General features: G+C 36.0%; 1 protein-coding gene across 2 annotated transcripts in view; it reads right to left on the bottom strand.

Annotated features, from left to right (window-relative positions):
- GLT1D1 (glycosyltransferase 1 domain containing 1) overlaps window positions 1–22,643 on the bottom strand; it is a 68,684-nt gene that overhangs the window by 43,556 nt on the left and 2,485 nt on the right. For both annotated transcript variants that reach the window (XM_074844443.1, XM_074844441.1), the window contains exons 2-6: window positions 17,062–17,210; window positions 14,322–14,427; window positions 8,946–8,997; window positions 3,542–3,578; window positions 2,316–2,372 (exon numbers count right to left, since the gene is read on the bottom strand). In XM_074844443.1, coding sequence (XP_074700544.1) covers window positions 2,316–2,372; window positions 3,542–3,578; window positions 8,946–8,997; window positions 14,322–14,427; window positions 17,062–17,210 — 401 coding nt within the window. The remainder of the gene's footprint in view (window positions 1–2,315; window positions 2,373–3,541; window positions 3,579–8,945; window positions 8,998–14,321; window positions 14,428–17,061; window positions 17,211–22,643) is intronic.

Here is a 22,643-nt window from a genome sequence, read left to right as displayed (position 1 = left end):
TAAGACAAGCTCTGTGAAGCTGACTATTAACCAGAATGCAAATTAACTTTAAAAGCTCTTTTTTTGTCGATTTAGCCAATAAATGTTTTAACAGACAGCCACTGAAAATATTGCAGCTAGGAGCTAGCACACTAACACTACACAAACATCACCTCTGCAACTCTCAAGCCTGCTGCTGAGACTATGAAAAAAATACTAATTCCATGATTTTTGTACTGACATGGTATTGCACTCGTAATAACAACAAAAAACCTTTCACAGCACTGCTGCAGTTTGTATAAGGCAATTGTTATTTATGTTAGCGACCCAAACTGCCAAATGAAATGTACAAAAAGCTGGGATTCCTTAGCTTTTGGTTTAGTACCATTTACATTGGAGGCTGGGGAGGTATTCTTCCACAGTAAAATGTATTATTTGATGCATTCTGTCTCTCACAGCTATCATTAAATTATTTTTCAAGCCATTACTTAAAGAGACTATTTATGTACTGGTGTCATATTTAACATGAGTCAAATGTTAAGGTATTTCTATGACTGAAAAAAATCAGTACAAAGAATATTCATAAGAAGTCTGTTCTGTGAAAAAAAGCCTTGAAATATTCTGAAGAGCCTACTTCATTTTAAAGAATAAGTGACAATGTATGGCCTGATCACCAAGGATATTTAACACTTGATGCCTCAAATGTATTATAATCTGCATTGTAGCACATGTGCTGTTTCTTTACATTCAGTCCTGGGAATCCTGAATTTGACAAATGTTCAAGGATACTGCTAAAGATACAGGCAAGAGTTATCTGGAGAAATATTTCCCACAAAAATCATTAAATACCTTTAGACACGGAATAGAACTTCATGAAAAAAAGTCTTTAAAAAAAAAAAAGATCATAAATGCCATGAGGTGAATGAGTTTGGACAGCTTTATCTGCATAAAAGCTAGGGATCTTTTGAAGTGCACTTCATTGTGCAAGCCTACACTATCAAAATCATATTCTTCTGAGCAAAACTGCCTTCTATTTTTGATAGTTTTCTACTGATTGCTCCAAGTTTAGTAGAATTTTAAACACTTTGAAACTGCAAAAGCCCAGAAAAGCAATTCAGTGGGAACTCCTAATTACTCTGTGGTAAGCACAAAGGTACAGCCAAAAAACCTGCCTCCATGTGCAATATTAAAAGAAGTGGAAATTGCAGGCTGCCACCAGAGATGAACATAGAGACAAGACTGATGAGATAGATGAGATGAAACAGTCATAAAAAACAATACTGAATATTCTGATGCCAGTTTTCAAGTTATTATTTAACAGGCACAGATGTTAGAATCACATTTTACTTTGCTTTTCATGTACATCATGAAATATTTTGCACTTTTGCATTAGTACACATTAGGCAAAAAACTGTCTCTAATATATTAGATGAAATGCAGCTTAGGGGGAGCTTCCCCCTCCTCAATCTGTTGACTGCTCTTTTAATCATAAGATGGTTGGACATGAGATCCAATCAACACTAAGGCTGTGCTAGCAAGTGACAAATCATTTCACTTCAGAAAATTATTAATCTTAGTGGCGCTGTGCTTATGTGCTGTGATTTACTGAGAACAAAATAACCTCACAATGCTCAATTTAAAATTGGACACCGGTTTTGAATAATGGCACTCATTTACTGATGTGATAAAGCAATTGACTAGTGAGGATTCATTTGTAACAGAGGGAACAGCTGTACTATCAGAGATCAGATTGATGAATATAATATTGAAATATTTTTACCACAGTAAAATGCCTACAAATTCTTCTTTTGGGGAAAGGCAGCTGGAGCAATTAAAGCATTGCCAAGATCAGGTGACTTTAAATTAGGTCATCTGCCTTTCATGCCATTACTTTGGTGAAAACAGAGACAGGCTCTAGATCAAGACCAAATAAAACATCAACACTTATTTCCCTTCTTCATCACTTCTTCACCTCACTTGCTCTTCTGCAACAGACATCCACAGCTTCTATCACACAGCTGTAAAGCACAGCATGCTCAGGGGTACTGGTGCTCTGGTCTAACTTACCTTCTAAGGGAGTGACCCATATGTCATAACTATTTTATCTTTTTATGCAATTCAGCCCTGGGCAGACCAGAAATCTGGAAGCAGCCTGGGTAGTTTACTAAACAGACTAATCTGATCAATATTCTGCCTGTATTTAATATTAGAGTTTTTCGGTTTTCCTATCATTGTCATTTTATTACATAATCAGTTAACCTGCACATTCTAAATTTCTTCCATCGTTGACATCTACTACAAATAAGCATAGTGAATACAGAAAAAGTGAGTTTTACCTGCATTTTGTAGAAATCTATACCAGTCAAATGTTTCACTGGGTGTAGTCTTAATTCCTGTGTTGAAATAAAAGAGAAACAAGACATGTTTGATTGATCCCTGGATGGCTAAACTATGGTTCTTGAAGTCTTGCCCTAAGAAAACAGTATTTCTGTCAAGCATGCTGAGTTCCATACACAGCTGTTCCCATCTCAAGTTCTTCTCATCCTAGCGTCAGGTTGCCTGCACAATCCTTCCGTAGTCATCAGACACGAAATTCAATGGAAAATTCTGCACAATCACAGAGTGTATGAACTTCTTTAGCAACCCAGGGAATTAAACTCACTTACATCATGCTAAATTTGGCCTTTTAAAATCTACATATAAGATACCATTATCTGAGGGAGCATACTATTCCAAAACAGATAGAGGTCAGCTGAGACCCAAGTCCTTAAGATAAGGCAAAGGAAGTAAATTAAATTTATATCAAAATTAAATATTAACTGAATACCAATTTATTTGTTTTGCCTTATGTTAAAGATTATTTTACTAATGAAAACTATTTTAATAATTCTTTATTATTATCTTGGTTAACTATTACCTCACAAGGGGCTTAAATATAGACTAAATATGGGCTCAGCAGACCTCACAATGAGTTATTACAACATAACAGCTTTGAAAATAATTTTATTTTCTTTGAAAGTGGAATATAGAAAATGGAATGAGTTTTGGAACCTGTGGAGTTATTTTTAGATAAATAAAATCAGGAGCTGTAGCTTAAGAGATCACATCTTAAATGCTGAGTTGAGTGTTCCCTAGACTACTCACTTAAGTAATATACTTTGGATTAGATACTTGTTGGGTGTCATTATGCTGGGAACTCAACTTAAATGAATTTAGAGTTTCAGAGAATAATCATTCAGCATCAAAACTTCCATATGCTTTGGAGAAAGCTCGGTGTTACCTTAGGTGTTACCTTATCCTTCAGTTTCCTACTGTAAGGCATCTGGGAAAACTTTTTTTAAAAGCACCAAATGAGCTGAAAATTTAGGCTAAGAGACTGAAATCCTGCCTCAATTAATGTCAATGGCAAAAAGCTGAACTTCAGTGGAGCCAGAACTTCAAACCCCATACCCATTTCAGCAAAATATTTCTGGGGCAAAGAAGGTAGCTACATAAACATACAGGTACCAAACACATGATTCAAATAAATTGAATGCCTTAGTCAATATTTCAAAACTCTCACCTTGCGTTTGGACATATATTTTCTTCTTAGCATCTGGCTTTAAAGAGAAGGAGAAGAAAAGTAACTTTCATAGTTCATCATAAAAGATCTGTTCAATCTTCAAAAAAACCCAAATAGTATAACATAATGCACATTGGTGTAATATTCTTTCAACTATTAAAAATCAAAACTCTCAGACTATTAGAAAGATACATTTAACTTACACCAAAAGCCAAGTCAGTAATGTAAATTACATTTACAATGAACATTTACAGTATCAACGAATCAATTTTGTGATTAACACAATTACCAGGTTAGTACAAACATATTTTTTATCTCTGTGTCCTTTCTCATAATGATTGACCTGCTTATTGCATAAAAAAATAAAGTATTTCCCTAGAATAAAAAGATTTTCAACTACAGAACAGCCCTAGTTCCCAAAAAAATGTTAGTCTTGAAAGAAAAATTATAGCTGATTTTGAAACCACAGTCTACATTTATCCATAATAGAATTTTTAAACACATCAGGTATGAAACAAACCCCATTTACCTCTAACCTTTTCAAAAATTGCTGTCAAATATATGTAGACCTGTCTATACAGGAAATCTGGCCAGTACTAGTTATTGCAGAATATTGCCAAATAAAAATTGCATAAGAAATTATTTTAAAGTAGCTATAGTAAAAGAGGTAATTACTACACTTCCAAAGTTACTCTTGACATGCTACTATGCCAGTTCTTTAATTTAGGTGATTAAATAAGCAAGTTCCTATTTCAGTATCTTTCTATAACTCCAACCACAAGTTTGCGGAATACATTTTTTTCACGAAAACATCAAAATATTCTTGGGATCTTTCCACACAGAAAAAAAAAACCCCAAAACCAAAAAACCATCAACAACAGTCCCCAGCAAACAAGCAGAGTTTTTTGAGCTCAAAGTATTTGTGCAAAGCTTTGTGTTCAGACAATTTCTAGTTGTTCTAGAAGCACTGGCTGCAGTGCCTGTAAAGGAGTAAGCTGAAGAAGGTACGACTCAGCTGGTGTAATCTCCAATAATTTGCCCAATATAACCTTGAACATTTCAGTTTGAAATTATATTCTTTCAAGAATTTCAACTAATGCTATTGCTTAACTTCGCATCATAGTGTCCAGAAACGAACAACCTCTTTAGAGCACCAATCTTTACTTGGTATCGTGAAAGTATCTTGAGTTATCTTGAGAGTAAATCCTGCCTCCTTTTCAGTGCTGATTTCACTACGTAGAGGGGCACAGTCTTAGCAGGCTGCGATTCTCTGACTCACTGACTATTTGCCTGCCATGGCTCTTTCTAAAGTGCAGATGGAAAAAGGACTAGTAGATTGCTCCTCCAACCATTCCACTTCTGAATGGTGGGATACATTGCTGATACACTGCTGAACTCTTCAAGCTAAATATTGCTATGCAGCCTTGCCTCTTAATGGAGAAAGCTGTTGGAATAATGTAGCCAGAGTTAACCAAGGCAGAGCATCATGTATACCAGTGCATCATGTCACACTGCACATCACTTTTCCTTCTCCTCTCCCCCCTCCCTCCCCATCCTTAGCAGACTGTAAAATCACACCTGCAGAATAATGACTTGAAGGCAGGAAGAGAACTTGCATTAGGAGAACAAGCATTAATGCAGAAACAAACTGTTAAGCAACCAATTCCTGAACCAGTCAGCTCAGAAAAAAAGATGCCAAGGAAGTGATTTTTTTTTCTCTTTTTTACATGCAAAGATTTTGTTTTTCCTCCATCACTCCTATGTGACTGCCCCGCCAGTCCACTGCCCAGTCATAACAGTCTATTTTAGTTATTAAAAATGAACTGGAAAAAGAAATGGACAGAAAATAGTGAACAGTCATCAGCAAGGGGTTCACAGATGGGAAGGAGCCCGTTTCTGAGAATCAGAGTGAATTAACTAAGTCACAAAAACTACATGAACAAGCAGCAAATCCACACATAAATGAAATGGAGGAAAAATAAAACTGTTTACACTACAGTGGGAGACTAAGGATATTGTATGGACTTTATCTTTCAAAAGCTATATGAACTTCTGTGTTCAAGCATTTAAAAATAAGAAAAATTGGTTTAATAGGTTATTTTATTACTTAACATTTCTTGGTCCTTCTCTTACCTATGAAAAATTAGCATTTTAAATTATATTGGATCTTCAATCCTAAAAAAAGTCTTGTAAACAATGGAAACAGCATTGCAAGCTGGAGGCCAGGTTCAGAATTTAAATTTGCAGGACAAGTGGGACAGCTGAAATTCAGTGCTAAGACACGGATGCAGCAAAACAGAAGGTGGAAAAAAGCAGATGTGGCAGAGGGCAGCTTAAGCCAGCCTTGCCTCCATAGCTGACACACTGCATAGTTCTGCCTCTGGTGGGTGAAGATAGGCTTTTAGTTCCCTAAAACCACTAAGTTTCAAAAATAAGCTTAAGTTAAGCATCTGGTTTCATGCTCTGCTGGACCTTTAACGGTGAGTAAACATAATCCTGCCAGGGCTTGGGTCATCAAGAAGAAAATAGCAGGAGTACTGTGTAACAGGGCATACAGATGTCTTCACACTTTATAGATCAATTTTCTGTTATGTTCTTTATTTTATATGGTCTTGAGGAGAATGGGAAAATGAAATTGAATGCTAATAAAACCAGCTTAGGTAATTCTTATGCACCAGTTTTATACTACTGAAATAAAACACTGACCATAAGCACAAGATCTTTTACAGTATTTCAACCTCACTCGGAATACAGATTATTACAAATGCCGCATTACGTACTTCATAATTAAAGATAATTTATCCAATGTAATAGAAAAGAATTTGTTGGAAGATACAGCCCTTGAGCACAGTCCAATTGCTTACATGTTCATAATTTAAAAACTTAACTGACTGTCTAATTAATAAAGCACACATTAGAGGAATAACGCAGGTCACATTAGAGTTAATATGTAAAAAGTGTTAATATTCTGTGACCTAGGTATGGAAAGATGTATTCATATTCTTCACTGTTTAAAAGTAAATGTGTCACATTTGCTTTTACCCTTTATATGAAGATACAGTGGGGAAACAGAACTCAAAACCCCAGCATTTAAGACACAGGCCAGCAGGTGGTATTTCAGTTTAGGACTTGACAGAGTTGCCTCCAACTCCCTGTCTGCCACGGACCTTCTCCAAAATACTGAGTGAGTCTTATAGGCCCGGAGTACAAAGGTGATTAGTCAAAGTTAAATAGTTAAAAACATCTGAGGTGCTGATTTCAACAGGATTTCAAAGTTCAACTTTGTTTTTCCTCCTTATACTCTCTTACTTTTGTCTTTTTCTTGCATAAGATCTATGACAGAAGCTGTGCCCTTTCATGTTTACCCATCATGAAGTTCATTCATAGAATCACAGAATCACAGAATGGTTTGGGTTGGAAGCGACCTTAAAGATCATCTAGTTCCAACCCCCTGCCACGGGCAGGGACACCTTCCACTAGCCCAGGTTGCCCAAAGCCCCGTCCAACCTGGCCTTGAACACTGCCAGGGAGGGGGCAGCCACAGCTTCTCTGGGCAACCTGTTCCAGTGCCTCACCACCCTCACAGGAAAGAATTTCTTCCTTATATCTAATCTAAATCTGCCCTCTGTCAGTTTAAAACCATTACCCCTCATCCTATCCCTACACCCCTGATCAAGAGTCCCTCCCCAGCTTTCCTGTAGCCCCTTTAAGCCCTGGGAGGCCGCTCTAAGGTCTCCCTGGAGCCTTCTCTTCTCCAGCTGAACCCCTCCAACTCTCAGCCCGTCCTCACAGGGGAGGTGCTCCAGCCCCCCAAGCATCTTCGTGGCCTCCTCTGGACCTGCTCTAACACAACCATGTCCATTATAGTAACTATTAAAAGCAAGTTATATTTGTAACATAAATATCAGCTCCTATGTCTGCTCATGTATCCTTTTAATGCAAATAGATTTTTAAAAAAAATCAACTCATGCTGAAACAAAGTATTGAATATTAAATTGTTCTGTTGTGCAAGCTCCACCTCTAAGTGACTTTTTTCGGCAAGGGTATATTAATGATCATATTATGATGCAAATTAGAACTGAAGAGATACCAGCAGTTAGTTCCTACTTCTTGTATTTACTGTTCAACTTCAGTTGATGTTTCACAAGATGAGGTGAGTGGAGCTAACAGCTTACTGCAGCTGGAAGAGGGTGGTCCTGCTTTGGTCTTTTTACCCCAGTATGTTCCCCCTTACTGTCCACCAAAAAGTTACTGCTTACCCTTCACTGGATCTGGTGCTCAGTGAAGCTCTCTGTAATCCAGTACAAGTCTTTAGCCAACAAGTTAGTTGGAAAGCTCACCTTGCACAGAAAATCAGCTGGACTAATAAGCTAGATCAGCAAGCCCTGCTGCCCGGTGTAGAGTTTTTCACAGGTTACCAGTGCAGCCTGACACTATTCAAAAGCACTCCTTGTACTCAGATGACTGGCAGCTCTTTATTGTCTTACTCTGCTCTTCAGAAACCAGGATTGAGGACTGTCTGCTTCAAGAATTTGTCTCAATTTTCTCCACTGGCAGTCTGCCATCAGCTCAACCACATAAGGGTGAAAATGTTGACCCAGTCTATTTTCAAACAGAAGCATCGGATACTAAAAAAAATTGCACTGAATGTCTGAAGTAGACTTTCAATACAGCAAATGCAATGGTACCTACTAAATGAAGCAATCATTATTACCGCCAGTTCTAAATAATCTCCTTAAAATACACTGCCAAATACATTTAACCACTATACTGTTTGATGAAAATAATTTTATTCAGTATTTTTCCATATATCATTCAGCACAGTGTGTTTCATTTTATTTTCAGAAGGAGAGATGAGTTTTAAGGAAGTTAAGTGCTATTTATGAGCTACATATCCCTCAAGGCCCGGTCAACAGGGCTGTATATAACATATTGCTGGGCTTAGCATAACTACAATTCTAGCTCTGCAGTTCACCTTAAGAAGTTCATTCTACTTCCAGTGTTGACAAAAAAAATATTTTCAAGTTATTCTTCCAAATTCTTTATTTTAAGTAAAGCTGTTTAGTGGAATTTTGGCAACATAAAGTTTATTAAATGATGCAAAAAGAAACAATATATGCATATGGCATCAGGAGAGACTTGATAACAACAGCAATGATTAGTTTTAAATGTTACAGAGAAATGCTTCCTAAACTGCTGTATACTCTTTTCAAATACTAAATAGCTTTTAAATGCCAGATCTATCTGACCTGTCGAAGTACAAAAATGTGAAATGCTTTCTCTGAAAGAAAAAACAGGAATAGAGAATATGAAGATTATTACAATTCTCTAGCATTATCTGGAAAACATTTTAGGAGAATGCATAGTTCATAATACTATAAGCATCACCATCATGTAGACATACCCACTCCGCTGCTGCCAGTTCCTTCATTTTCATTGTGAAAGCCACTGCAAACCTAGTTAAATGGATAAAAATAGCTGGGATCATCTGCTTAAAGTGTTTAAACATAAAAACAGGAAAGTACTTCAGAAAAAAAGTCTTTATAAGAACAAACAGAAGAGGCTTATAAAAATTATTATAGATGGAAAGACAGAAAGCAGGCTTTCTATTTGTTTTACCGGAAGATACTGGTAAAACAAATGGTATCTCTTCAGGCTTTACAACTTAGAGCTCTTGGGGAGTTAAAAGTGAGAATTTCTTAAAGTAAGAGAAAACCCAAATAATGTGAACACGCCCCAGTTTATCTAGATATACAGCTGCAGTAGTGAGTTAGCATTTCCTGTTTCTACATCATTGCAAGTTGCAACAGCCCCCTTCACAACCAGAAGGCTTAGGAAGGGATCTTAAGCCCAGTTAGTTTCATACTATTGTTATTTGACAATACCCAGTCCCACTACTTGCAACTCCTTGCAACTGAGTTTAATTCAAATGAGCAGATAGATTTTTTTAAACCTTTCCCCAGTGCTGTCTCCTTATTTCTAAGTAGTCAAAGCTGTCAATGAGAAACAAACATCTGAGCAACCAAAATGCCTTCAGGAAAAATATCAGAATTAAATAAACTAAAAAAGAAGAAAGATGATCCAGTGACTGGGCTTCAGCTCTGGAATCTCACAGACTTGGGACATGGCTCTGTAGCTCTGAATGTTAGGCATCTGCAGTGGAGATGGAATTTGCAGTGCTAAGTTAGACATCTGATATTCCTTTATAATAAACAGGGAAGAATTGGGTGCCCATAAATGAGATTTACCACAGTCATTGTTTCAGGCAAAGAGACTGTTTCACACTAGCCAGACTAATACTGATAGAAGGGCAGTTTGATTGTTCTCTGGTTAAGACTTATCTTTGTTATGAAAAGGGCATTTAAATGAATGAACTGTAGAATAGTATATGAACAACATCCACTCCTCCTCTGTATCGTATATAAATCATAACACCAAAGTAAGAACTAGCAAATGGAAGTGTACTTGAATAACGGAATGGCTAGGGTTTTCATCTGGGAGGAAGAGAATTCTACTCCCAAACTTACTTCCACTTCTTCCCTCATGGCTTTTTATAACGGCTCATCTGGACTTCTACTTACGTGCCTTTGAGAAATGTAGGTAGTACACTATCATTCTACATAACAGAAGAGTTATGTCAGAGACCATTTAAAAGCAGCATTGATATGAACAGTTTTCATTTTTGGGTGTCTCATTACAGAGAGACTTCAGCCACAGAAGTCCAATTTCTAAACGTATTAGATAAACAAGTTATTCTTATTGGGAGCTTGGTGTAATACCAAGAAATCATATGAGATACTTTTATGGAGCCAGAGTTAATAAAGAATCCCTGTTCAGAACAGATCTTAAGAACATGCTGGGCTTTAATGTAGCTTTTAAGTTGTGATGAAATATAAACACGTGCTTTGACTGTTCTTAAATGGAACTTCAGTGCTAACTGGAACCACAAATGGGACCATTTCTGAAGACTATCAGTCCTGTGGAATAGAAATGTTTGAATGCCTCCTTCATATGAGACACAATGTGTCTACTCAGCAAAATCCCTTTTTTTTTGATTGCTGTTATAGATACTGAATATAAACCAGGGGTAATCACATATTACACTTATGACTCAGTGTTTCTTTTTCACAGAATTAATCTGATATTTCTGTCCTGAGCCAACCCCATGACATCTTAATGCTTAGAGATGATGCACATTGCTAAGTCACAATCAGAACAGTGCTTTTCTATTAGAGATGTTATGTTGTAATTTGAGGACATGAAATCACAATCATTCATTAGAAGTCACATAAATGCTGAATTATAACTCCTATTTTTGTTTGTTGAAACAAACCTTATTCCCATACATTTACTTTGTAGTATCTGCTTTATGGTACTACAATGAATTTCACATATACAACTCGACAGCTTTAAGGTTATTAAAGCCTTTGCAAATGCTTGTTTTGTCAAGTTGCACATGCTCCCTTTCCAGGTTTTGCAATTATACTTTCAATACATCACATTAACAAGCAGAAAAAAACTGTTGCTCCTAAGTCTACAAAATACTGTTCAATAGAAAAAAAATACCCTAGAGTAGTACAACCACCATTTAGAGGAATTTGATTAAAAATGAAACACTCATTATAAAGCTAGACAGTGTTCAATACTTTGTTTTATGGAATGTGGTGGTATATTGTACTGGACAAGTAATCTACAATTCATGATACTTTCTGCTTAGAACCTTGCAATCAATAAAGAAAAAAAAAAATCAATGTTTCTTTTAATAACTATGCAATGAATAATACTAGTGATAATACTAGAGAAGAGATCCATTCAGAATAACTTATAGAAAAATGAATTACTCTTCCTGTGGCAGAGAAAATATCATGAACTGCATAAGGATGCAGTAATATATTTTGAAACATCATAGGAAATCCAAGCTACTAAAATATAATTCAAGTTCTTAATTATCATTAAAAAAACATTCAGTAAAGCACCTTTTTTGCATGAGCTATATTAGCTATATTTGTGACAGATCATATTTTAAACACAGAACTGAATCAGATGCACTCAGAGATTCTGTTTTTATATACTTTTCATTTTGCACAGTGGTGAAATTTAGCTGACACATTAGATATCTTTTTTCTCTTCTTTCAGATCTGTTTAAAGAATAACTTCTGATTATTTGATAACAAAAGTAAACAACTATATAAATTTTGTCTTGAATGGGGCCTTAAGTTGCTTTTCAACTACAAGTAACACATAAGAACATGCCCTAATGATTTTCCAATGACTGTGATTAAGTGCTGTCTTTAAAATTTGTTTACCTACCACATTTTATAGGGCACTATAGACAGAACAGCATATCTATGCCAGTGTTAAGTTAAATAATAGCTAGAACATACAATGGTATTAGCAAAGATAAAACTACGAGATACAAGCCTGCTGCAGATTTTGTATGCATTTCCTCATTGCTAACATGAACCAAAATCCATACTGCCGTATCTGAACCACTGTAGTTATCTGTCTTAGCTAAAATGCTGTGATGAATGAACAGAGATAGTATCCTGAGCAAGCTCATTCAGCAAGGTATTTAAGCTCTCCTAGAGTAAGCATGCAAGCAGTACCACTGGATTTGATAAGACATTCCAGATGCTTAAATTTTATCTCACCTTGTACACTCGGAGACCCCTTTGCTTCTGCAGAGCTCAATTCTGGAGTGATGACTCTCCAGACTACTCAAATCACCAAAAGCTCAGGCACACTATAGTTCCATGAGGCTGAGTGACCTGCTGTAGCAACTTACTGCCACCAAAAAGACACCCTTCTCGTATCCTTCCCCAAGCTGACTTTTCTTATTAAAGGGGTAGAAAACTAACCCAGAAAAAAAAAGCCAATTTTACACCATTTAGTGAGTTAAACCTGCTCAGAAAGCAGTCCAATCCTGGCACAAGGAAGGGTGCATCACACAGCCACAAGCAAGAGGAAGGAGAAGGAGAGGAAGAGAGGTAGCAATAGAGCCATCCCTACCATCAGTGAGCTATTACGCTGGCTACACATAAAGTGACAACCTTAGCCTCTATCTTGATAAAACTTAAACTATCTATTAAATTAATTTCATCCACTGGAAGTTTTACATACATAAAATGCTTTTGTTTCCAATAAGAAAAGGGCTTCCTGGCCTACCACGGACATGATCAAACACTGTTGAAGTAAACCTTCGGATCATGCAGAAGGAACCTTCTTTTCTGGGGATGTTGAAACAATGAGAAATGCTGCAGAAACCTTTTTGGTTTTTAGTAATTTCCTCTGATTTCTGATCAGTTCTTGAACTACATTTATTGACTACACTGACATGTCACTAGAACTTTTCTGGACTTTGAAACACCCTTGTGAATTCACCTGAAAAATTAAGAGAATTTGCTTAAAGACTTTTTTCCATCTCTGCTTCTTTGTTCATGTACCTAGAGAAATGATCACATTAGCAGGAAAAAAAGAACAAAAGCTCTTTATACTTGAGTCACCTGATTTTCAATCAAGCACTCTGTCAACAAGCTAAATGCGAGGCCTCTCAGAACAGGTTTGATGGTTTGATTCTGTCATGCAATAGGACAAATGCCAAGTATTTTCAGTTGTCGTCTCACTTAAGTCAAACTGCTGGGCACTTTGGTCTGTATGTGCAGATAGCACTTAATGCATAAAATATATTAGTTCCAATACAGAATATTTTATATATTTGAATATATGTAACATAAACCAGAATTTACTAATAAACAGAGGTTTAAAAAAAACCCCAACAACCTGGAGGAACATTTAGCACTTCTGGCACAGGGCCTTGGCAAACGGGGTCCAACCTTGTTTATGCTAATAATATTACTTTGATAAGATTTAATGAGAATATTCATACCTCCACTACTAACAAAGATTTGCTATTTAAATAATCATACCTCCACCACTAACTCACCATTAACCACCTCCACTATGAAAGATTCACTACTTAAATACCAAATATCAGTCATTTTGTGGACAGTATAGTTCTGTACAAATGGGAACTGTATGGATATTGTTGGAGATACTTAGATGTGCATTTCTTTACCTAAATCTCTGCAAATATAAACAGTCTAAAATAATTTTGGTAAGAAATTAAAACTTGATTGCATAAAACTGCATCCATTACAAACACATCAAATAAACCACAGTCAAATTGCTACAGTCCACAGTTATACTAACCATCAAAGGCTGTCTTTATGATGTCTACCCATAAAGCAGATTACTCTACAGAGCAATACGCTGCCAAATACCAGGTTAAGTATTCTTGCTATTATTCTTCTAATTTCTTCTGCCTGCCTTAGAATTTTATATCCTCATCAGATGCATAGTTCTATTATTCTAGAAAATAGTTATGATTCAGTAGACCAAGCACAGGGTTAGTTAGCAAGAGCACAGATTTCATTAGCTTTTAATGCGATTTGAGTCTTTTTGAAAATTCACAGCCCAAGAGACCAAGTTTCAGCACTACCTCTGCCAACTCTTACATGGACAAATGTGATGAAAGGATTGTAACAGGAAATATAAAATGAATAGACTGCATACAGACTATATTCTATGAAGAAACTGTTCTACTTCCATCCCTGAATCATAAAATAAGATATAGAGATCATAGGGGTTTCCAGTAGTTTATCCTTTGTCAGCTGGCCTACACATCTCCCAGTGATTCCAAGCATTTATGGAACATTCCTAAAAGATCTGCCATTAACAAAAATGCAATTTCCTGTCATAAACCTTCCACACATGCTTTTACCTGGCTTCTCCTAGAACTGCTCCCATTACCCGATGTTTCTCTTCACATTTGACATCTTCATTTACATCTGTCCCACCAAAGATGATTCCAAAAGGAATTCTGCTACCTGTAAAGCAATGACTACGATGAGAAGTTGGTTAACATGTCAAGGTAATGACTAGAAGGGGACATTAAGAGTGAGAAAGTATATTGATAATACTGTATCATATATGTAAGCAAAAGCCTTTGGAGAAGAAACTGGGGGAAACTTGAATTTTTAGGATTTTGGCACTGAAAAATCCCATACAATAACTATGCACTTTCACAGTATGTCAGCCTGTTGTGTAGCTATGAGATTTTCTCTGCCTTTTCCATGCTTAGTAAAAACAATTAATTAGTTTCTACACTTGGCAGCCCACCAAACAGCATATATATTTTAAATGTTATTCACATTTTAATAAGACGCAGTATTGCAAAGTTTGGTTCCAGGTGTCTAGCCTCAGCCACTCATTCACTGCCTCCTCAAGCATTCCAATGCAGTGGTTTGGGTGACCATCCAGCAAAGTTGGTTACTGAAATTATTATTATTTTTTAAATACTGACTTCTGAAGCTGATTTTACTGCTACAAAAAATGTAGATGAAGCCACACCATTGGAAAACGTCACCGAATTAAATAAGGCAGTATGTGCAAACCTGCAATAAAACCACTGTTTTAACTAATTTCATTCCAAATCATGGATCTATGCTTGTAATTGGTTGTTCCAACACCTTCTATGATCACCCAGGTTATGAAAGTTGTTTTAGGATGCCTTACAGTGCTCAGAACAGTAAGAGTAGAGGAAGATGTGTTGGCTGTGGGATAGTCTGTGCACAAGACCTTATGAACATTCAAATTTTACAGTATTGATAAAATCATACATATCCTAGTGGTGTCTGCACCCTGGTAAAAGCCCAGTTTTGATATGCAACATCAGAATAAATTAATATTTGCGTAAGGGTAAAGCCACCAAAACAGGCTAGTGTAGCACTTCTATGCTGACAGCAGATAGACTCACATGGACAAGACCAAATACTACTTAAGATGAAAAGACAAAAGCCAATAGTAGTGCAAGATTCCTTTCTAACAGTATTTCTTTTCTTGGAGTCAGGTTATTTTTAGTCACTGACAAGTTACCAGCAATGTTCTCCCCTTAAACTAATCAAGATAGCAGACAATAATGTTTACTGTTGATTGTTTCAGCACTGAAACCAATTAAGTGGTCAGTTTTACACCACATTAAGCTAACAAGTAACAACCTCATGATGGCTAATTACTACATGGAGAGCATAGTTTTAATTTCCAAATGGGACTGCAGTTTTGCAAAAGAAACAGTCTCCAGTAAGACAGTCTACAAAACCTGTCATTAAGGTGACCGATTTTGTGGATTTTGCAGATTTCTGTTAGCTGTAACAGATGAAGCCAAGGTTTCCTTCTGACTGTGAACAAGAATATTGCCATTACACACTGTGTATCAAGGAAGGCAGAAAATACGCTTTGTTTTTTCCTTTTTGCTATTGGATGGAAGGGGAGAGGGATCAAAGACTCAGTAGACAACACTGTCCTCAGCGCTGGACCAATGAGCGGGGCACTGGAGGTTGCTGTGTTGATGTTCTTCCTTTTGAGAGATAATATAACTGACCTTGAATGTTCATCGTTGTGAAAACTATTGGCGACACTTTCTATAGCTAACCACAGTGTCTTAGGGAGTGGGGGGAAATGATAGGTTAAATTCAGTGAATTCTCATAATTAAAATTCATGGTTAAAAACAAGGAAATAAAAAAATCTTAAAGCAAATGGGGAACGAAATAAATATGTTGATAAAGATAGAAAACATACTGTTTCACATTTATATTTAAAAATTGAGCTGTAAGATAAGGATTTATTAGCATTGCTAATTTCCTCATTACTAAATGAAAGAACAAACAAAAAGCATGCCAGACATAATAATTCAGGCTTTCTGAAAACCCACCAGCACAAATTGCAGGGGGGGGGGGGCGGCTTCTGAAGTCTGAAAACTAGCACAACACAACTTATACTGAGATCTGATGGAAGTATCAAATTATGTGTCTTTGTCCAAGTGAATAGATTTGTACAATATAAAGGTGATCTCAAAACTGGATACACACTTGCAATTTCAATAGGTGACAGTGTCTGCAATTTTGAAAGCCAGTGCTTCTAGTGTATCATTAATGGCAGGCTAAAATTTTGTTCTACATGGCTAGATACAATAGAAAATTTTATTATTTGTCTGATAACATCCTGTCTCCTACAGTTTAGCTGGCATGAACGACATCTCAGTTATTTCATGTCCAAAAAACCCTGACTCATTTTTGAGCAGAAAAATCAAATTAGCCTCTGCTTTCTTCTATTTGACCTCAGCTATACTTAGCCAAGCCATTGTCCTCTGAAAGAACACATTCGCTGAAAGTATCTTAATGTTAATATAATGCTCTTATCTTAATGTAGTTAAAGTACTTAATTATGAAATGCACTATGTGCTTTAAAAGTACATTTATTTAGTTCTCTGCTCTCTGGATCAGATCTCCCACAGAGAAAGATTTTCAGCATTTCTGAACAGTTGTTGAAGTGGATAAACAGAATAACTACATTATGTGTGGGTTTATACATTTATAGCCATTTATAACTGTTTGTATTCATTCTCTTCCCTTTCAGTATCTTTTTAAGAGGTATTTTTATTGCAAAATAGAAAGAGGATTACCTTGCAGAAGTCTGCCTCCTTTATAAAGATGAATGGCCAGGGCTCCATCAAACTTGTCTCTGGTGGTTAGATTTGCTATTTCAGTTGGACTTTCATACATGAAAGCATCTTTAAGAACACAGATATGACCTGCGGCACGTAGATGATTCCTTCATTATTGGAACAAGTAGAAAAAGAATTTAAAAAGATACTATTAATGCTGTAGTCATGCCACTATATTAAATAAGTTTAATCAAAATGTTTTTCCTTAATAATTTTTGTTCTGACATTCACCTTTATGCTAATTTTGTTCAAGCAACCATGGAGCTATTTGCAAGGGGCTTTTTTTCCCTGGAAAATATTTGTTACCTTCACCATTGTGAAGCCACAGGCACACTCCCAAGCAACATAATCTGACTTTAAGTCCCAAACCTACAAAGTATCAACACCACCTGTGGAAATCAGCAGAAGTAAAGTGTGGTCAGGATCTTTCCTGACTGAGCTTCAGCTTAATATGCTGAAAAGACTCCTTTTGAATTGAGTGTGTTAGACCTCGGTTTTAGAGATTCTCAGATACTTCTTCTGGAGAAATGCCACTGAGTGAAGAAAGTACAAATATGTCCAGCTAATCAATGCTATTAAATATACAGAACATGCAAAAAATGAATACATAAATAAAACTGGAGAGTGGAAATTGTATTCCCTTTCTGTTTGATTGTGGGTTTAACTGCTTCTTGTCTTAGTTTCCCATTTGTAAAACAGGCACAGGATAATTGAAGCATAATAAAAAAACTACACAAAAGTAATTACACAAATACTTTCACAGTCTTTTTTAAAAAGCTCAATTACTAAAAAGGAAAAAAAAAACAACAAAAACAAACAACAAAGCCTCCCTATTCTACTGTCAGCTTACCCATTCACCTTTATATACAGCGGTTCCTCTTATTAAAACATTGATTCAAAGACTGCCAAAGTCAAGCAGCGGATTGATTACAGGGAGCATTTCGGTGAGCTTTGTTTTAGTCTTTTCTTTTATACTCTAGTCTCATAATTTCTCCCACTGAAACCAGAATCAATTGTCAATGTTTTCAATGACATCAGCCAAAAAACATACAGGAGAAAATCCATGTTTTGCTAGAAACTAGCACACTGTATCTGCTGACATGTAGTGTTACATTTTCAATATTCTAAAAAGACTACAAAATGTTTTCTGCTTATTACATATTGTTCCAGTTGATTTATCTCTCATAGCGTATTAATTGTTCTGGCATTAAAATCCTGCTAACTCAATAGCTTCTTGGATAATGTCAGCTCTTTCCTTTCCTGATCATTTCATATCCTCTCAAGGAATGTAATTTTCTGTCCTGCAGAAGTTAGTCATTACTGCAGAAATTGGTGCTAAAAATGTTGTAAAATGTCTTGAGGCCTTGGAAGGAATGTATTAGCACTATATCAGACAGAGCTCCAACATATGGTGCTGTATTTCTTCTTTATACTAAAAAGAAACTAATTTTACTTTTAACTTCACTGTTTGAAATGAGACCAATAAATTATAATAAGTACTAATAAATAATAAAATACAGCCAGATTGTAAGATCCTTATTTACACTGTTGAGCAATTATTTACATCAGTTGTCCCATGAACTTGTACCAAGTACCTGCTTGCCTTTTGAAAGAGGCTCTCAATTTATATCTAAATAATGATGCCCCAATCTAACAGCTGTGGAAGGAAAATCTCTCGGGCGAATACTTGGGATGCTCGTGCATGCATTCCATAATTTCACAGGTGCTCATTAAATAGTCTAAAAGAATTTTTTCCCATCAGTATTCCAATTACCATAAATCACTATCATGTACAAGCAATATGTTTGCATATTACAATTAATTTGAAAATAACTCTCTCAGGACATCAGGAATCAAGAAACTCAGCTAGGAATTTCGATCTAAAGCATCTTTTTTAAAAAAAATATGCTAGGAATTAATACTTTTCCTTTCCTCCACAGTTTCCACGGCTCCAAATCTCAGTTGAATGACAGCTGTTTCTGCAGTAAATAGAGGGGGACTCCCTCAAGTGTTCCAAGGCTCAGAAATTGTGGGTTACCTCTATTACTTCAATTTTTTTTCTATACATAATGACTTAGAAGCATGTAAAAAATTTACATACATTTTAAGAAGGAAAAATTACCAAATTATTCCCAGAATAATTCAAATTCCCAGATGTAAAGAGACCTTAATCTCATAAACATACCGTTGAGTTCAATATGATTAGTCACAGACTTCAGATTATGCATAAATAGAAATATATATGTGCGTAGAAGCAGAGTTATTGGGTAGTATTTAAGTACTGAAATTTACAGTGGTATTTTCATATTTTCTAAATGACTTTTCATCTTTATAACCAAAAAAAAGCAGACTATGGTTTTCACACATATGCTGTTATCGAGGAACATGATAAGAGGGTGCTGCAAAGCTACTGCAGGAGATTTTTTCTGAAGGTTGATCTGTCTATGAAGTCACAGATGTCCCTGAATCAAGCCAAGACAGAAGAGATACATTACCCATAGCTTTTCTCCTCCTGGCAACTGTGTATTCACATTATTTTGCCATTTCATAAACAAATACTTTCTGAATGAAAAATAAAAATGAACACGTCTCCTGCTGTGTCTGAATCTAAGACAACACTGAAAATGCTAAATCTCAAGGCTACATTTTCTCTCTATCACAGTTTTGTATGTGGTAGATAAATTTCCAAGTAAGTGTCTTAAGTATCAGTAATTACTGCTTGGATCCAGAATTTGCCTTGCTCTGCCATATCCTCCCCTTCCACCAAAACTCTCATGGAAGCCAATGCCACTATTTGGAGAGCCTAATATTTCCAAAATGGAGTTTGGCTGTCAGACTCCAGATTTTGGGTGTTTTGCTAGGAAGTAACAAAACAGGGAAAACTTCAGTCATTCAGAAAGTTTGAAAGATCATTTCTTAGAATATATTATATTAGTCACTGCTTCCATTGTGATATTTATACACATCTGAATATTGGACAAAATATTTCCCAGCCCCACTGACTTTAGTATTCAGTGAATTAATCTTTTTTTGATACACTTTTAACACTCTTTGGAAATCATCAGGCTTATAAGTGAAACTTCTCATTGTCTGCTCTGGATCTATGCTGCATGCAGAGAGATATTGCTAAAAATACAACCCTTTTCTGACATGTTTTCACTTTATAGAAGATTCCTATAGAAAAACATTATTCTCTAGCACAACTCTGAAATACCAGGTGTTGTTTTACAGTGTTTCATTCTTTATTTCCTACATTATTGATCACTACTTCTCACTTATCCTGGCTAGCAGTCTTCCCTCCTTCAACATGAATCTGCAGCTCATAGGTCTTCATATACAGAAACAGTTTTATAGTTCCAAACACAGCACAGCTGAGGCTAAAACACAAGCAAATTAGAAATATGCTAACTTCTAAATATTATTGTTTTGAAACTTGTTTTATTTTCTGTGATGTCTTCCTCTCAAAAACATTTATGTTCTAATTTTCAACTGATATTTCAATGGAATTACTTGCAGACAGAGAATTTCCAAAAGTTTCCTGGTGGGTAGATACACTGACACTTCTTGAACAGCACAAAATAGACTTCATCCAAAAATATTAATTATCTCTTTCCCTAGGCTGTCCATTCTGTAAAGCAGCTATGCATTAACTACTGTTAAATCTATACAGAACAATTCAAAGCCTATTAAGTGAGCAGAGTCACTTCCACTGCCTTTTCTGAAACTTGGCCAGAGCTTGATACTCACAATTCCTACTGAAGTTGATCAAATTACATGAGTTGAAACTGTGCTTGATCATCCGTTTTCTTTGTAAATTATCTTATTTTTTTCATACTTCTTAAAGCAAAGTATTCTTCCTTTTATTTCTCTCTCAAACTTCTCATTTAAACAACACAGGCAAATTGTGTTGGCATGAACAAAGTATGAATAAAATCCACTGTGGATAAGAACAGAAATTAAAAACGTGAGCGAAAACGGGGAGAGAATCCTTCTGTCTCTATGTTCTGAAGTCAGTAACTGTCCTTCGGAAGGACACAGTAACTCTGCAAAGTTTAATCCTGCCTTATAGATAGGTCTAGTCGTGCAAAATGCTTTGGGATGCAAGTGCAGGCCATGTAAATGCATCTCAGTTCCAAAGGTGGAGAATGAACGTCTGCCTTGCAGCTGCCCCGCTCTGGGAACGGCCACGCAAACAACAGCAGGCATTTACCAGCACCTGTGCAACCCGACGGAGGTGAGGTAAAAGACCTCTTATGATCCACCATGAAAAGAACAGGATCTTCTGCTGTATGAGTGCTCTTCTGTGTGATTTTAATGGTAACAGATAGGGTGAGACTAGAAGAAAAATTTGGGCTCAGAATTACTCCAATAAATGTCTAGGCTGAAAAATAATTGTAAAGAGGAATGATAAGCATTATTTAATTTGTGGGTTTAATTCTCTTGCAGTTGATTATGTGGAGATTTATAGAACAGCTATTGCAACTGTCCCATTTCAAATGAGGACTGAAACAATCTCTCCCTCTCCAAAAGATATTTACATATTGACAAAATACTTCATCTAAATCTTTCTAATTAACCAATTAATTCAAGATTTCAGTTCCTCCTTACTACCAAGTAATAAAAGATGAACGGAACATTTTAAGAGGTAGAGAAGACTCATTTATTTTCTCTCCTAACACCCTCTTTGATCTCATTTCTAAGGCTGAAGAATGGCAGTCTAACCAAAGACTTTTACTTAGTGTTTTATTCTCTACTCATTGCTCATATTTTTTAAGGTGATTAAAGATTATGCACACCAATATGAATAAAGCCCACAGCACATTCATTATATCACTTGTTTTAGCAAGCTGATTTCTAGCCAAATTAGATTCTGCTATCTTTGTCAGCAGTTACTTTAAACTCAGGAAATGAATCTCTTATTTATGAAAAGATGAAGCAGTTACAGAAACAGCTGTAATATAAACATAGTATACCCAGCGATATTAAGCCATAAAATTAATCTATGCTGGCAAGTGTCCAACCTGGAGACAATTTCATTGTTTCATTTATACTTAAGCAAAAGTTGCCATGGTTCAATATAAAAAAAAGATGTAACAAATAAATTTGTAAGCATGAACGCAGATACAACTGAAACCAAATATTAATTGGAATATATATTTGCTGTGTATTAACACATAGGCTACAAAGGTTACCTATGCACTTAACCTCAGGTATGGCAAATTAGTGCGAGAAGTGACATGCTCAAGCCTTTGGCCATACATGTAGACTTTTTTTTTTTTTAATGGCATAAAGTCTTAAGAAAACCAGTATTAGATGGAAGTATCTGTGTAGGATGGTTTTAGTGATACCTGTCACCTATCTAGCCTTTTAGTCAGGCAGATGGATTTAACTGCTAGCTAATACTCTTTACTTATCTTCCTGATCAGACTTTTTTTTCCTAAACAGGCTCGTTTATATTATTACTATAAAGAACATGTATGGTAGGTGATAAGATAGCAACTGAACATAAGTTACTGACTCTCACACACTATTTCTGTTAG

The sequence above is a fragment of the Strix aluco genome, chromosome 18, assembly GCF_031877795.1.
Source record: "Strix aluco isolate bStrAlu1 chromosome 18, bStrAlu1.hap1, whole genome shotgun sequence".
Classification (NCBI taxonomy): Eukaryota; Metazoa; Chordata; class Aves; order Strigiformes; family Strigidae; genus Strix; species Strix aluco.
This window is presented reverse-complemented; position numbering and strand designations above follow the sequence as displayed.